This window comes from Diuraphis noxia, unplaced genomic scaffold, assembly GCF_037042655.1.
Source record: "Diuraphis noxia isolate RWA-SAM2 unplaced genomic scaffold, SU_Dnox_SAM2 contig0005, whole genome shotgun sequence".
NCBI lineage: Eukaryota > Metazoa > Arthropoda > Insecta > Hemiptera > Aphididae > Diuraphis > Diuraphis noxia.
Genome location: NW_028301715.1, coordinates 21,315,164 through 21,333,002, shown reverse-complemented (window position 1 = coordinate 21,333,002; position 17,839 = coordinate 21,315,164). Strand labels below are relative to the sequence as shown.

The 17,839-nt window shown below is 28.2% G+C and overlaps 3 protein-coding genes and 1 long non-coding RNA gene across 8 annotated transcripts; 3 read left to right on the top strand and 1 right to left on the bottom strand.

The window, feature by feature from the left end:
• Positions 1-24: 24 nt before the first annotated feature.
• LOC107162047 (GPI alpha-1,4-mannosyltransferase I, stabilizing subunit-like) lies at positions 25-2,049 on the top strand. 2 transcript variants are annotated; one of them, XM_015508742.2, is made up of 5 exons: positions 27-178; positions 238-457; positions 561-696; positions 755-1,042; positions 1,630-2,049. In XM_015508742.2, exons 2-5 carry the CDS (start codon positions 288-290, stop codon positions 1,816-1,818), a joined length of 783 nt encoding a protein of 260 aa, XP_015364228.1. In that variant the 5' UTR covers positions 27-178; positions 238-287; the 3' UTR covers positions 1,819-2,049. The 2 variants fall into 2 exon arrangements, with proteins under 2 accessions (XP_015364227.1, XP_015364228.1); XM_015508741.2 differs by having other exon boundaries at positions 25-457.
• Positions 2,050-2,436: 387 nt separating this feature from the next.
• Positions 2,437-7,731, top strand: LOC107162034 (uncharacterized). 4 transcript variants are annotated; one of them, XM_089228225.1, is made up of 7 exons: positions 2,437-2,567; positions 2,635-2,867; positions 4,625-4,862; positions 5,478-5,590; positions 6,570-6,833; positions 6,934-7,098; positions 7,176-7,731. In XM_089228225.1, exons 1-7 carry the CDS (start codon positions 2,441-2,443, stop codon positions 7,461-7,463), a joined length of 1,428 nt encoding a protein of 475 aa, XP_089084351.1. In that variant the 5' UTR covers positions 2,437-2,440; the 3' UTR covers positions 7,464-7,731. The 4 variants fall into 4 exon arrangements, with proteins under 4 accessions (XP_089084351.1, XP_015364206.2, XP_089084350.1 ...); XM_015508720.2 differs by having other exon boundaries at positions 5,478-5,692; XM_089228224.1 differs by having other exon boundaries at positions 5,466-5,590.
• Positions 7,732-9,862: 2,131 nt separating this feature from the next.
• Positions 9,863-16,764, bottom strand: LOC149055033 (uncharacterized). The gene is made up of 3 exons (XR_016191863.1): positions 16,545-16,764; positions 16,398-16,470; positions 9,863-11,333 (listed from the first exon to the last, which is right to left on the bottom strand). It is a non-coding gene; the product is annotated as an uncharacterized LOC149055033 (long non-coding RNA).
• On the top strand, positions 9,991-11,289 carry LOC149055034 (uncharacterized). The gene is made up of 2 exons (XM_089228222.1): positions 9,991-10,351; positions 10,991-11,289. The coding sequence occupies exons 1-2, from the start codon at positions 9,991-9,993 to the stop codon at positions 11,287-11,289; spliced, it is 660 nt and encodes a 219-aa protein (XP_089084348.1).
• Positions 16,765-17,839: the final 1,075 nt, after the last annotated feature.

Genomic DNA, 17,839 nt, shown 5'->3' with positions numbered 1-17,839 from the left:
GTAGCCCTACAAATTAATAATAAACTGACCGAGGACAGGCTGATGGATAACCGATAAATGATGATTACAATAATATTATATTATTATATGTTTTTATAGCATAATAGACGTTCAGTATTTATGCGTTCCTACCGGCTATCCTTAAATCATTGTTTTTAATTGTTATTAATTACTATAAGTAAATTGCATTCCCAAAATATTTATCATTCAATTTAACTACAATAACGTTATTATCAGGTTTCAGAAGTTAAACAGTTCATAGTATACAATTAAAAATATAATACACAATGGGTTTGAGCATGAAAACCAAGATTATTCTTTTCTCTCTTTATTCGCTAATATTCGTCACATCTGTTGTGTCGTACTATGGGTTTAAAGGCAGTCAAAATTCAATGTACTACTTGACAATTCATTCGGGAAACATAAATCTTCAAGTGAAAAACGAAGGTTATCACAGGTAGGTATCTATAATTCAATACCATACAACACTAATCTTCAATCAAAACATATAGTATACGACCGTCCTTAAATCTTTGATCATCAACTGTTTCTGATTTCAGAGTTCTCCATACGGCCATCACTGCCGACTATGAAACATCGAATCGTAAAGACTGTGCAGTTACATTACGCTATGATTTTCCAGCTGATATTTATGTGGACAAATATGAATTAGCTACTATCGCCTTGAATCGCAAAGTCAGTATTCACCGTCTATGTTATTGATAGAAAACTAATATTACTTATGTTTCTTCAGGTTGAATTTTATGTTGACAACAAATTCATTGATGTGGAAACACCTGCTCATAAGTCTGATCCATTTGTTCTCTATGTTGTCAATTACACACTTCCAGATACAGCAAATAAATTGATAGAAACAGAATTCCCTTTTCATTTGAGATACCAAAAAGCTGCTGAAGATAGTCGCTACAAAGAGGTTCGATTCGGTGATGCTTATTCAGATGTTCAAATGTTATACTTATGTAAAGGACCAAGGAATTCCAATTGGAAACAATTTCCTCTTAATTCTGGAGAATGGATTCCTGTAAGTATATAAATATTATTTTCATTTTTATCTATCTGTACAACAATACACATTGAGCTTATGGGATGAAGGATAATAAAATCTGAATTTCTTGTAAGTTAGCAGAATACTATGTTTTTATTTATTAAATAATAATAATAATAATTCAAAATAATTTTTAGTTCCTGCTTTCAAATTATGTATATAAAAACAATTATGAGTTAAAGATAGTAGACTTGATATAGTGAATTGAACTTGCTGATTTCAAATCTAGTGGTACTAGTACTAGACCACTCCTAATGTCTTAATTTTGGAAAAAAAATAGTTACAAAATGAATAAAACACAAACGTATGATACAACTTGTTCACTAAATTACCTTATTGTGCTTAGTAGATATTTATTTATTTATTATTATACTACCTATAAGTAGGCCTATAAGTGGCCAACTTGCGGCTTGCGTCTTATTAAAAAAAAAACCCAATATTTATTAATAAACATTTTGGCTCATGATATTATTGTATTTATCCATGTGGTTCGTGGATGTATTCATGTTGGCCACCTCTAACCTATAATATTTTATAAACATTTATATTATTTTATGTTTTAGGCCAGTTATGTAAAAGTTAACAAAGATGTGGTAATGTATGTACCAGTGGGCGATACCAATAATTTGCCATGGGTGAGTCTCATTACACATGGTTCTGTATTGTTGGGTACATATTACATTCTACGCCGTTTAATGACCACTCCGTCACCAGATAATGCTATCATAAAACTTTCACCTGTTAAGTGTTAAACTAATCATAAGTAAATACTGGCTGTAAGCTCATTAGCAAGAAAATATTTAAAAAGACTACCTATTTATTGTGTGTTATTTATGTTAAAACTTTTGTATATGTTTTAAATCCCTTCAGATTTATAAATTGATTGCATGCATTACAAATTGTTCAGATTCCTAATTGTTTTAGTTAAATTTTTTATTTTATTTACATGTTCCTTATAATTCAGAAATAATTTAACAACTAGATTATGTTATCATAATGTTTTATTATAATAGGTAATTTAATTTTAGTCAAGACAAACTTTGTTTGTTAATATATAACTAATTTTTTTTTTATATAGGTACAGTAAGTTCCTATGATTTTATTTTATCCCGTTTTAAGTTTATTTTATTTATTAAGTTTTATTGGATTATTGACTTTTACTTTAAATAAAATACTTTTAAACTACTTTGTTGTATTAATTTATTTACATAACAATTAATCTGATAATAGTTGCTTGAACTTAATAACACAAATAGAATAAAATAATAATGATAACGCAAATACCAGAAAAATCTGTAGGCGGTTTGTGTTAATTATAGACAACCTATGTTATACACATATATGTGGAACATGTTGATCTAGTGCCAAAATGAAATGTTGGCCTCAATTGAGTGTAATCAGTGTATGTATACTTACCGGTGTTTAAAATGTTTATACATTAACATATTGAATATGGACTTGCAAAATGAAGAAAATAATAAAATGCTCATTAAACATCCAAGTTTGTATAAAATATAAACGTATACTATTGTTTAAGTGTGTAAATATTGTTTCTGACTATTTTTTAGAAGTCAGAAGGGTTGGAAGAGCCACTGTTAAATACAAAGGGGATTGGAATAATTTACCAGATTTGATACTCGAAAATATTTTCTCTTTTTTGGACATTGGAGCTAAACATAACGCATCGAAAACATGCAAATTGTGGAATTCAGTTTTTCATTTACCATATTCATGGCACACATTTGTTTTTGATGACACGACCCTCACACGGAGAAAGTTTAACTATTATTCAGGATGGCAGGTAAGTGTATCTGTTCAAAACATTATGCTACTTATTGTACATCTATAATATGTTATTTATACTAAACAAGTCTATTAAATCTATATCATAGAGTAAAAATATGTTTTAAGTGGAAAGTTTTGAACATTTTTACATAAGTATATTATCACAATTTAAGTCAAGAAGATTATAATTTGATAATTGATAATAAATAAAAATAAAATTACAATATAATATTATAATTCTTATAATAAGTAATTAGTTCATATTTGTTTGAGTATGACCAAAAAATAATTGTGCCAAACTATTTTGATTTTGAATTTATTACTACAACCAAAACTACACTACTAAAAAGTAAAAACTCAATCCTACCTGTTTTTGCTTTATGACTGAAATTTATTTGTTTAAGCAAGATAAAAAAATTTATAGGTTACTGTATAGTAGGCTTTGACTTTTGAATGGACTTTGTCATTGAGTAGATCACTTTAATAGCTTTATTTAGTTTACGACTAAGTAGAGACAATATGTCAGACTCTAAAGATATTTTATAATTATTTTATATTATAATTACTAATTAGTAATGCTGTTGGATGCTAAGTTAAGTTTGTGGTATAAATAGCTATTTTTAAAGTGTCATAGAGTGAATAGGTAGGTATTGAGCTAACGGTTCACCCCCTTGTGGTGGGTACAATTGGAAAAAAATAAGAGTTTCTTAGAAACCTATATACAAAATAATAATATAAATAGAGTTCATAAAAATAGAATGTTTCAAGTTTCTACAATATTTATTTTTTGAATTACCGACAGTAAAATAACTAAAATCGTTATTTATGGACATAATTTATAAGGTAGTTGACTACCTATATCACAAGTGAGCCTGTGACTACCTATATAAGAAAACACGTATTGAATTTTCAGATTTTTTTATCAATGAAAAAAACTTGATGAACATGTATGATATACCTACTATGTAACTAGATCACATTATAAACATATCATTGTAAAACAAATACATTTCTCGCTCCACTCAGAATCCAAAACTTGATGCTCTCAGTTGTAGGTCACTTGTAAATGAACAGAATTGACTAATCCACAACGAATTTAAAATTAAATTATTTTAATACTAATTTTTGAAATAATCTTATAAAAATATACTACTACACCACGCATAAAAATGTACTTGAATACGTCTTGAATAAGTGTAAATGTACCGATCCAATATGATATATGTTTGCCTATCTTTAACGCCCTGCTATCTCAATGTTACGATTGAAGTGTAATGAGAATTAATATTTTTTAACAAAATTTATCTTTTTACTAGTTTCTACAATATTCGTTATATAGATGCGTTCGTTTACTAATAGCAATGACTTTCATGTGCCATTGGCCATGAAAGTTAGTCAAGACGCAATAATAAAATAATTTATTGATTTCCAACATTTTAATTACACGGCATTATATATTACCTATATATAGGCAGGCAGGTATAACACTTTCTAATAGCAAACAATCATTAAAAAAACAAATACCTTTAAAATTAAACGAACAATTTCATTATTTGGATGTGACTGAAAATACTGAATTTTTAATTCATCAATCACATCCATCATATAGAAAATACAATGAATAGATTTTCCTAAACAAAAACTAGGTACCAATATTTAATTTTACAAAAATATCGTCAGTATAAACATTTTATCGGGACCTACAAACGATTCTCGTATGTACTAAATATATTATATTTTAAAAATATACCTAACTGTTGTCGTTGTGATCAGTATACATTAGATCATCTACGGGTACAATTGTGCCTTCAGTCCATTGGCCGTTACGTCAAAGTTCTGGTGTTCAAGCCGATCACCAATTTTTATAACCTTTATGAGTTCATGAACATGATATCGTTCTACGCGGAACATGGCCAGGGAATAGGATCGAGAATAAACACCTTACAGTACACATTCCCGTGCAATATGGCAACGTCACGTATCGACGAATCGGTTTTGTACGGCACAGGAGGTTTGTATTCGCTGCAAAGTATTTCTTTAAAAAAAAAGTATTATTGTTCAATGCTATATATACAGTGTACTCTTGGTAACTCCAAGTTCACGGGAAAAAAACCAAATTCGACTTACTAAAGAATGTATAAATTTTTATTCTTTTAAGTTTAAATTAATTTAGTAGTTTACTGGTTTACGTTAAATATAAAAAATATATTCCTACGTATTAATCATATTACCTACTATTCATTTTATAAGTACGTAACATTATAATATTATTTATTTATATATTGTATGGAGTTGTCAAGGCTCAAAAGTTACTACCCCGATAGACACTGTAGTTACGATGGTCGCATGCAGGGTTTTGGTTTTACGAACAGTCATAAACGAAAATTATAATCGCGGTGATAAACTACATATATTTTATACTAAGCACTAAATCTGAGATATCAAAATCTTATCCAATTAATTTTTGAGTCGACAAGATTACTTCAACATCAAGACGTGTTATAATTATTATGTGAAGTGGAATTTTATTTATTCGAGATATCGAAAATTTCGAGTTACCACGAGTCAACTGTACCTAATAACGTGTTATAGTTCATGTCTTGACGATATGTAGTTATGTTTATAGGTAAGCTTTTGGAAGCGCTAAAAAGATTGATGGGAAACTTGCCGTCACTTGTGAGATTGGAGCTGATCGATTTGATGTTGGACAACGATGACGCGCAGACATTGTTGGACCAAGTGTGTTTCTATTGTTGCACCACGTTGAGATCCTTAGTGTTAGTGAACACTACTAAATATTTATGTCAGTTGCTCCATCCCGGAACTTTTATTAATTTACAGGTACAAACAGGTTCGCAACACTTAAAAGTTTCTAATCAAAATTTCGCGATGCCTATAATACCCGTTGTTGGTATGAAGTATGAACTCTATTAGATAGTATAACAGACACCTAATAACAGGCTACGGACAGGGACGTAACTAGGAGGATTTATTTCTGAAGAGGGTCAAGTTAAGAGGACGCCACACCCGCATGTGTTGTCTCCGTCGTACGAGCGCGTAGCATGGCAAATTTTACGCTCAGCAGATCACGTTTGTCTCCGTTAATTTAAAATTTAGAGTGAATTAATCTATTATAAAAATTAAAGGAAAGATTATTATTATCATGGGCTTTATATTTTATTTTAATTTTAAAGCGAGTTATGAGTATTATAAAATTGTAAATTATTTTTATATCTAAAAATACTCATAACTCGGTTTAAAATTAAAATATAATAAAAATCCCAAGAGATGCCCTCGGTAATAATCTTGCCTTTAATTTTTATAATAGGTCAATTCACCCTAAATTTTTAATTAACGGAGATAAACGTGATCTGCTGAGCTTAAATTTCGCAATGCTACGCACTTGTACGACGAAGACAACACATGCGAGTGTGGCGTCCTCTTAAGAAAAAAATCACCATTGTAAAAAACTAGCTTTTTCGTTCCACCCAGATTTCGTGTATCGTGTAAAATCGTCCACGGCAATTCGGTGGAGGGGCGGACTACACGGACTCCCCTTTTTTTCTTTCCTGTCCAAAAACCAGAAACGAGTGGGAACTGTTTATCACAATACTGCCACCCGTTCCTGCCCATGAACCCCGTTGAATATGTCCCTGGCTACGGACAAATGAGTAATGAGATAATAATGTTATGTAATTATTACATATTTTGTTTGCAGATATTAGTGATTAGTCCTCAGAATCTAGGAAGCGATTTGTTGTTGATGCTGAGTCAAATCAGACTCAGACACTTGCACATACTCCAAAACCGTTATACGCCTATCGACATCGAAGCCATGAACACGTTCGACTGGAAACATTGTGTTAAGGCAAACCCAACGTTAAAAGTACATCTCAGGGTAGAATCTATCAGAGAAAGACAGATTTTATGGCAACCTTGTTCACCCGTTTCAAGTATAATTTATAAATCGCCAAATATGCGGGTTAGCAATACAAAACACACACGTAGTATACAGTATATATTATTATTGTGTGCACATATATATTATTTTACGTTAAAAATATTTGAAATTAAACATGTAGATGAACGCTGACATTTTAAATAAAACAATCGAATTATACTCTGATCGGTTGCTGACGTTTGGATATCTGGAACTTCCGAAATTCTTCCAACCATCGTCGTTCAAAGAGCGAATCGACACGACATTGGTAAACCTAGTCCAGCTTTGTCCTAAGCTGAATACCTTAGTGAGTTTATTATTTTCTTGAGACATATTTGTTCACACTATTGACTAATAATTGTGCATATATTTTATTCGCTGCAGATGATAAGAGAAAAAATATCTACGTGTACATTGTTATTAATTTCATACTATGGCCACTCGTTGAAATGTTTACACGTTCGTCGCAATGCGGTTATCTTACGGTGTGATTGGCCACGTCAAAATGACTGGTCGGATGAGTTTTATCAATGGTTGAAAAAGTCCAGCTCATCGTATGAAGTAGTAGAAGAAGAAATTTCGATATCTTTAGGATTGGATAAATGGTCTATGCTTTGTGATCAAGATTTTAAACGTATATCTCCACAACTTTATTCGTCGTATTATAATTAAATGAAATATACCTACTCAACCATTAGGTACTACCTTTTTTCTGTCTGAAAAATTGCTTATTTTTTTTTATATAAAATACCAATAATTGTTATTTTATAATTCATTTATCATTCATGAAAGATGAAAAATATTGAAGATTGTACTGTATAGCTATATATAGGTAGGTATATTAAATTTAGTTAGTTATAATTGTGTGTACCTATATTATTAGTACTATGATAACTGTATGGCGTTTATAAAAAAAATAAAATAAAAATCGACGGTTTTACATCCAGGAATAAGAATTCCTCTTTTATTACCTTCGCTAGGGGACATGTTACATTTTGGAGACTGGTCCCATTCACATGTCAAGGTGTCGAAGATGGTTCTTGGTTAATATAGACAAGTCCAGTTACGATGGATACCAATGGCGTTTATGAGATAAACTAAATATTATAACCGTTTACTCAGGAATATGTTACCCTTTACTTGTGGACATTTTGGACCAATATCATGCTGATACATAACATTATATAAGTATTACATAAGGCCTCAAGAGCGTTGACGCCATATATTTTATAGAAAACTATTGTAGTTTTTGGACAGTATAACTGTATAACTTCTCAAGACTTTTCACCAATGTGTTGTGTTCCAGTAAGTGAACCACCAACGTAGTCATATGAAAGTATACCCAAAATGATGAAGAAATACTCTTTAAAGAAGGGGTCTAACTTTTTTATATTTTATGTTATAGGCAATTTACCTTATTTTAACAAAACCAAACCAACCACACATTTTTTTATGTATCTTCAGAACTTTTCAACATTTTAAGGTATTTTTTTTTATTTTAAAGCTGTTTCATTTTCCTATCAACCAACATACTCAATTAAACCAGAAATACGCAAATTATTTTTATTAAATTGAAAAAAAAAAACATTTTTTTTTACCAATAATTAGTATTTCTAAAATTAAATCACGTAAAACTCCAAATAATGTAGTATTTAGTATGGGTTTTTCTTTATTGTGTTGTTCTACTAAATAATACCTAGAATATACCTTAAAAGTTTGGTATCCATATACAAGATTGTGAAGATGTGGTATAATTCTACAGTTATGAAAGATATGAAAACTAAACTTTTAAGGTATTCTAGGTATTATTCAGTAGAATATCATACAATAAACAAAAACACCCATACTAAATACTAAATTATTTAGAGTTATCCGCGGTTTACTTTTAATAATATTAATTATTGGTAAAAAAATTTTACTTTTTTCAATTTAATAAAACTAATTTTCGTGTTTCTGGTTTAATTGCATAATGTTGGTTGATAAGAAAATGAAATAGCTTTAAAATAAAAAAAAACTTTAGCTTAAAATGTCGAAAAGTTTTGAAGAGATACATAAAAAAATGTGTAGTAGGTTTGATTTTGTTAAAAAAAAGTTAAATTACCCATAACTTAAAAAATGAAAATTTTAAACCCCCTCTTTAAAGGGTATATCTTCATCATTTTGGATATACTTTCATATTACGTCCATCGATCACTCCCCCCTCCCAGGAACACCTTGTATAATCAAAAAATGCGAAAACTTCTGACATTTATACTATGCCCTTCTGATTGGTCAGTTGTAGATTTAGATGTTTTCAAAGCAGGATTCGGTATCGGTAATGACAAATAACTCCTGTGCAATTAATTATTTTGGTTTCGATTATAATTACATAGGGTGTTAAACTGTTAACAAAAGAAATTTAATTAATATTTTTTTATGAATGAACTTTTACCGGTTCCTGATCGAAGTACACAAATACTGAAATACAATACTAAAATATGGACTAGTGCAGTAGTGCCTAACACTGTAAACCTTATGAAGTTATGATTCCAAAAATAAATTTTCTCATTACTTTAACTTGTGAAATTCAACTATGAACTATCGGGCTGTTTATATTAATTCAAAAATTATCGACTAAATAAATTAAACAATACTTAGTAGTTGAAGTGAATGTATGCCCCTATTGTTTGAAAAAAATTTCGCGTAGGAGGTAGTTATAAAGTTAAGATTTAAACTAAACTATGGCTAAAATATAATCTAAATTAAAATTAAAAATGAAATGCATACCTACATGTTTTTGTTTGTATTTATATAATGTAAGTAATTCACACGCTATTAGAATACAGCATAGGCACAACATGTACCTTGGTACCTATATTTAATATGAATTGTATCGACGTAGAATATTAAATTTTAAATTTAAAGAAATCAATTATGAACATTATTTAATTATTTGTTGCCAGTTGGAACAAGTAGTGGCTACAAAAATATTTTCTGCAACATTAAAATATGTTATAATAATAAAATAGGTATATATAGGTACCATGGCTACAGTGCTAAGCAACTAGAAGTAACTATAAATACATAATATATTATAACAAAATATAATAATTAGAATTTATTTATCTTTCAAATATCATAATATTTTTGAAATACAATATTAATTTTATCATCGAGCTATATTATATTTCGGTATAGATATTTAAAATAGAAACAAAATATGATTCCATCCCGGATTCCATTAAGAAATAAGTTCTTGGATACAATCGACAAGAATTTCGTTGGTTCTCGCAATGCCACTGTCGGTGAAAAGGTTCGTGTCTCGTTTCTGGATGATGCTGATGACATAATTAATAAAATCAATAAAAATACCACGGTCGCACAAACCGATTTGGATAAGCCACCGTTTCTGAGCCGCAATGTCGAATACCTGAAACTGCAGTCCCCTAAAGTGGACACATCAGGGCAACGTACTGCAAGTGGATATCATCATTATCGGCCATCCACGAGGATAGATAGCCTGTCAAAGCCACTAGCTCGGTGGCAAAAACCGTTGGTTCGACTGAGTACCGTTTTCCGAAGTAGGTAACTTAAGGGGACGTTAAACATAATATAAAGTTATAAAATAATAAAGTTTCATAATAGGTCAATTTATATGTTACTCACTTGTAAGACAAAGACTGTCTCTGAAAGACAACAAATATGTGTGTAGCGTGACCATGATATTATTATGAGATATTATGACTATGTCACTATGACAATGTTGTATAACGTATAGTATGAGTACTATATCCTTCCATCTAGGTTGATTAATAGAAAAACACGTAAAGAGAATAATTTAAGTTGATCTAGACCAGTTTTTTTTTTTATGCAGCTATATTTTTATTGTTGTATTAAAACGTTAGGTGATTTCTTTGGATACCTATTTTATCTGAAGTTCTACTCGGACGAATTTTATAATTTTTTTCTTTCAAATTCAAGTACTCGATGTTCAGATATGAACCATCTAATAATTTAGCAATTTACATGTTATTTCATAAAGTATGACCATATACAGATACAGTTAAAACGAAAATATCACAATTTAAATTAAATGTTATTCAACTGAAAAGAAAAACTAAATATCAACCTATACGACGCAAATTTTATTTAATCATATATTTTATAAAATCGTACACCGCAAAAATAACATAACATTTTTCTTACCTAATATTTTGCAGAAGTTGATCACCAAGTACCGTGGTCCAAAAAAGGCCCAAGCGTACCCGATGAAAAGCCTCAAGTAGTGCCTCGACCGCCATCTCAACTAATAACAACACGAACCAAAACAGGCGTTTCACGTGCTGCTTTGAAGTACAAGGCGTCGGAACACATTAAACGATTGGCCCAGCACCGTCCAAAGCCGAAAGTGAATGATGAAAAAAAGTGCTTCATGGTGAAGCCATTATCACTTATTTACAAGCCATCACTCCGTATCCAACAACTATCCAAACCCCGGATCCGTATAATGAAGACGTGATCGTCATTTTGAGGCTATTTTAAGTATTTCTTTTGGAAGCATCACTACAAATTCAATATATTTAAAAACTATCCAAGTTTAGGTAAACTAAATCTACCGATTTAAAACAAATAGTTTTTCTTTGCTTCAAATATTTATATTAGTTTTATTTATATTTAATATTTATAATAAAATATAAAATAATATAAATATTTAAAGCGAAGAAAAACGTTTTTTTTTAATCGGTAGATATAATTTACCTAAACTGAAATACACATTAAATTTATTGAATTTTTAATGAATGTTATGATGATCCCAAAACAATTTTTTTATTTTTTATTTTTTCATAATATAAATATATATGTATGTATTGTGATATGTTATTCAAATAAATCTAAATATATATACAAATAATAATAATACACAGGCAATTTTTTAAGCATGCTCATCCTCAATTTTTATTTTAATCTTAGATCATATACTAGATATTATGTCGTATATAATATATGTATACAAGTAATGCATAAAAACTATTTCACTAATTTATAGGTATATATTATAGTACTATATACTTTGAGCGACATTGAATGAAAAATTATGAGGATTATGAGTACCAATTTGATGTTATGGGAGAGACTTGGTTTCCTATATACAACAGTTGCATTTTATACTTTTCTAAAATTTATATATACACATATATATACACACTTATATAAAAAAATTGTGGATTTAAATAAATAGTTTACTAATTCATAAAAATGTCTTTGTCCTGTAGACTTATAGTAGTACAAGATTAAAATATTATAAATTGTCATAAGCTTTACATATTTTGTAAATTGTAATACATTATTATATTTTAAAGAACATGAGCAAATTATTATGCAAATAGTAGTAGTACAAGTGTTAAGTATTACAAGCGTATAGTAGGTAAATTGTAAATTATATTAATGGATAAACTATTTAAAACTCAGATTTATATTTTCATTAAATACATAGATGAAATACTTAATACCTAAATTTAAAATAAATTCATACAGATGATGTATACCTACACAGACACAGCACACGTTCCCTTATATAACATAGGTAAAATTGTAATCTACTATAATATTTTCTGCAGAAAACCAAGTGCACATTCTACAAATATTAAAAAACGTCCTCATAATCTTACATACAATGTCGCTAATAACCATATAATGCTAAGAGTCATGGCAATGGTCATTAATTTAATATCTTAAAAACCAAAAAATATAATAGTTGTTACAAGTCTACCCATATTATATTAGTTAACGTGTACTGTGTCTGTGTAGGAATACATAATCCGTATGAATTTATTTTAAATTTAGGTATTAAGTATTTCATCTATGTATTTAATGAAAATATAAATATGAGTTTTAAATAGTTTATCCATTGATATTATTTATAGTTTAACTACTATACGCTGGTATTACTTGACACTTGTACTACTACTATTTGCATAATAGTTTGCACATGTTCTTTAAAATATAATAATGTATTACAATTTATGATATTTAATTCATATTTTAATCTTGTACAACTATAATAGTCTACACTCTACAGGACAAAGAAATTTTTATGAATTAGTGAACTATTTATTTAAATCCACACATTTTTAGTATAAGTGTGTATATATAAATTTCAGAAAAGTATAAAAAGCAACTGTTGTATATAGGTAACCAAGTCTCTCCCATATCATCAAATTGGTACTCATAATCCTCATAATCTTTCATTCAATGTCGCTAGACGCTAATAACAAAATAAAAGGCGCCAATAGCCATGACAATGACCATCAAATCAACATTTTATACAAGGTGTCCCACAGAGATCTGACATTCTAACAAATGAAATAACTTTTGTTCCAATCAATATTAAAAAAAAAAATGTATTTTAAATATAATTCATAGACACTTGCGCTACATTTTTAGAATACATTTTTTATTTTTTAATACTGAAAATAAAAAACTTAAAAATTGATAAATTTTTTTTTCGAAATATTCAATATGGCCAATTTATAAATCTGATTTTTAGAAAAATTTATATGGTAAATACACTTATTTAAGTCAAATGGCTGATTTTTTACAATTTTTTTAAATATCAATATTTTCGTTAGGTAAATTATAGTAATTTATAGTTTATACATCACATATATTATTAAAATAAATACAATAAAAAAAATAATTAGATTTTAACATGCACTTATTTAAAAATGTTCTTATACAATATTTTTAAAAAACTTTATTATTATTTGAAATTACAAGGTTTCTAACAGAAACTAGATTGTAATTTACTTAACAAAAATATTGATATTTAAAAAAATTGTAAAAAATCAGCCTTTTGACTCAAATAAGTGTTTTTACCATATAAATTTTTCTGAAAATCAAATTTACAAATTGGTTAGGTATATTGAATATTTCGAGAAAAAAAATTATCAATTTTTAAGTTTTTTATTTTCAGTATTAAAAAATAAAAAATGTATTCTAAAAATGTAGCGCAAGTGTCTATGGTTTATATTTAAAAGAAATTTTTAAAAAATATTGATTAGAACAAAAGTTATTTCATTTGTCAGAATGTCAGATCTCTTTGGGACACCATTGTAGAGAGTAGGTAGTACTTTAGTCTTTTAGTATACCTATACTTATAAATTAGTGAAATAGTTTTTATGCATTACTTATATACATATAATATACATAACATAATATCTAGCATATGGTCTAAGATTACAATATTATAATATTATCATTATAAATTGATATTTAATAAAATTTTGTATTTATGGAATTTTGGGCTGGTGAAACGAAATTCTCTCAGACTGGTTAAAATTCAGAATCTACCACTGCTTAAAATTGTTTTGTCTTCGTATAACTAATATAAAAATACAATGATTAGACAAAAAGTACTTTGTTAATTGATACGATCTTGATAGTGCTATAGTTAGGTGTATACAATATAAAATATTTCTTAATAATAACTAATTAATCAAGTGATGTACTTGAGTAGTTTTGAAATATTTCAAAAATAATTATAAGATAATATCCTTTTTAGTTTATTGAGTGTATTACCCTATAGGTACCGTTGATTTGTATTGCATAACTACAATACAATACTCAACGATAATCTGAATTTGGTAACACAAATATCAATATGTACACGTCACACGATTTCACAATCATTCTAATACGTTTATTAGCACGCAGATATATATAATATTATATATATCTGTGTTTATTAGTTTATTACTGAGTGATAAGAGATAACTTCCTATAACATATACAGCCATACAGGTAGTTATAGACCAATGGTCGTCCGAATCCGTGCCGTGGAATGGAGAAAACTGTACCGTCAACAATGTCAACTTGACTTAAAATGGTTTTTTATTCATACAGCTACTATAAAAATACAAAGATTTGACAAAAATTGTTTTCGTTCGACCTCATATATTTAATATTTTAATCATCCGGTCTCCATTAGAAATTACTCGTCGACCCCAGCTGCTGTTCACTATATTTAATCGGTAGTAGATATCACGGATTACGATATTCAGTAGGTACTGGAAACGAAGGCCTCGTCTCTTAGTTACAGTTAGGGGTTTAAAGGGTTATATAGTATAAAAAACAAAAAATGTTTGTTTGACCGGTTTAATCTCTGGACACCCCCCCAGAAAACATATAAAATACACGCCACTGATTGTTGGATATACCGGTTTTTTGGTATTTGGTTATTGTTTATGGGTATTATTATAAATAAAGTATTGGAACTTTGAAAGTATTAGACATTAGCTAAGTACCTATGAAGTTGACAACAATTTGACAAATGTTTTATTCTAATCAAATCAAAGATATTTCTATATAATATAGTACATTTCTGTTAAGTTCCAAACTTCTGAAAAAATTGTTAATGGCCATAAGTCATAAGTTATGACTCATAACACAAAAATTAAATATCCACCCAATATATTGTTATTGTAGTATTGTACGTAGTACGTACCTACGTTATAACTGTTATTACGTTATTAGAAAAATTAAAAAGTGATTATGACGATTTACAGAAATAATACTAAAAACAATTTATAAAATTTTAATACATTTATTTGAATTTTTCATCCTTCAATCAATATTATTATTGTAATAATAATACCTAGATTTTAATTTTTGTGTAGCTAATATTTAAGTACAACAAAATAAAGTTAATTATTGTATAATATACAATATGTATATGTTCTATATTATGCCTTATGCCTTATTATTTTATTGTAATATGAAATTGTGCAAAATATAGCATGATTCCACAATAAAACTTAAATATGAACTAATAAATATAGTTAATATAAATGATAAATCTTTCAAAACTAACGAAAAAATAAAATTTATATTCAAATATCTGCAGCTATTAAATCAGTATTTACAATGTTTATATATTTTACCAAACCTTTGGAAATTTAAACTTATCGAAGTGACAAACGATGCAACTGCTACTAAGATATTTCCTATCGCATGTCAATAGACAAGATAAATATGGTTCTGTAAAATTAAACATAGGTTCATCTTAATCATGATGAAAATAAGATTGGATTATAAATTACCTTCTCAAAGTTGAAGATTGCAAAATAATGTCATATGCAAAAAAAAAATCAGACACGTTAAAAATGTTAGTTAAGTAGCTTACAATGTACACTAAAACATATAATGTTGATTTCTAATGGTGCCTTTTGAAAAATTTTAAGAAGGGTGAATTCATTTGCAGCCTCAGTACCTAAGTAGAACGTCCTTATAAGGACGCTTCTACAGCTATAGAACCTTTAAACATGTTTTTGGAATTTATAACACATCCATTACAACCTATGCTTAAGCACAGAGATATTATTCATACTTTATACTGTATATACAATCTACATAAGTAATAAAAATATTTTAGAGGCTATAATATTCCGTTCATTTTACTAAGAGTAGGCACATATAATATAATCGTAGAAGTATCATTGTCATATTGTTGTATCGGTTTAAAAATTAAGCCAACACATCTAAAAATAATTAATATAGATAACTAATAAGTATTATTTAAGATGTATGAACCTATTTTATTTATAAATTTATAAAATATATATAAAATACCTTTAAGTCCAAAATAACTAAATCTTTCGCAAAATTAATTTCCGATTATAAACCAAACTGATTTCTGATCCTTCTATTTATAAACAAAATACTGGTATATTCAAAGGTTTTCAAATGTAATATGTTAATAAAAATAATGTAACTCACTAATATTGCTGTCGTATCAGAATGCTGTAGGTAAATTGAATTAGTAACGAAGTTATTAAAAAAAAAAATGAAAATTGAATTTTTGCCACAAATGTTGACGAAAAAATTAAATATGTATATAGATTTTCAATTCTATAAGCTTTACTTCTGATCCGCTTAAACTTTAGGACAAATTAAATGATCTATGACAAATTTCTATGGACTATAATTATCTATTAAAATTAGAAGCCGGCAGCCACGCATGTAAATATAGCGGCAGTGACGTAGTAATGGTTGTGATAAAATCATGTTTTCCTTTTATTATTCGAATAATGTTAGCCGTTGCCCGTCCGAACTCCGAAGTATTCCCGCCGGTCTATAAATATCAGCATACTAGCTCTTACTCTAGGTATATAATTTACATAGCCCTGTATGTGAAAAGTATATTAAACGAAACAAGGGACATCGTACCTGAATCCTGAACTAAATAATATTATGTTATTAAATCTTCATCAATAACACAATCAAAAAAAAAAAAAAAGAATACCCAATGAATGTTTCAAATATTTTAGCGGATAGTCATTTTTTAGACGCAAATCGGGAAATAGGTGAAACTATTATCCCCTCCCCCCACACCAAATAAAGTCCACATTAAGTGAGTACTTACTATTAAAAGGTATAAATATAATTTTCGTCTAAAAGTTTTAAATTCAACCCAATAAAAATTGTTGAAAAAAATATTATTTAAATTGTCGTTTGTCACTGTTTTATGCTTGGTATAAACATATTTACCGTAGATTATAAAGTTACATAATTTTTTGTGTAAATTTGGCAGAGACAACAAATATGATGGTAGTGAAGATAATGGCGGCGAGCTAAGCGATTCGACAAATGAGACATCAACCAGACACATCAGATGCTTACAGTAAACTATTTTTTTGCTTATAGTCTAACTGCCAACATGGCAACATATCTATATAATAAGATTATAATTATAATTATAGTTTAAACTATGATTCAGATTACCGAGCTGAATAAAATGAAAGTAGGTAACTAAAAATATGTATATGCATATACAACGTTGTATAAATACTTAAAACAAAAAAATCCTTTACTTTTACTTAGTTATTTTTATCTTTTAATAAAAAGAGTATCCACATTCTATGCAAATACATAGGTGCATGCCTATATATGTTATGTGGCTACTGATTTCATTCGACATAGGAAGTAATAATAAGTTAGTAATATAATTATTAATTATTAATTACTATCGTTACTCTTATAATTATTTAAAAAAGTATAATGATACTATATTA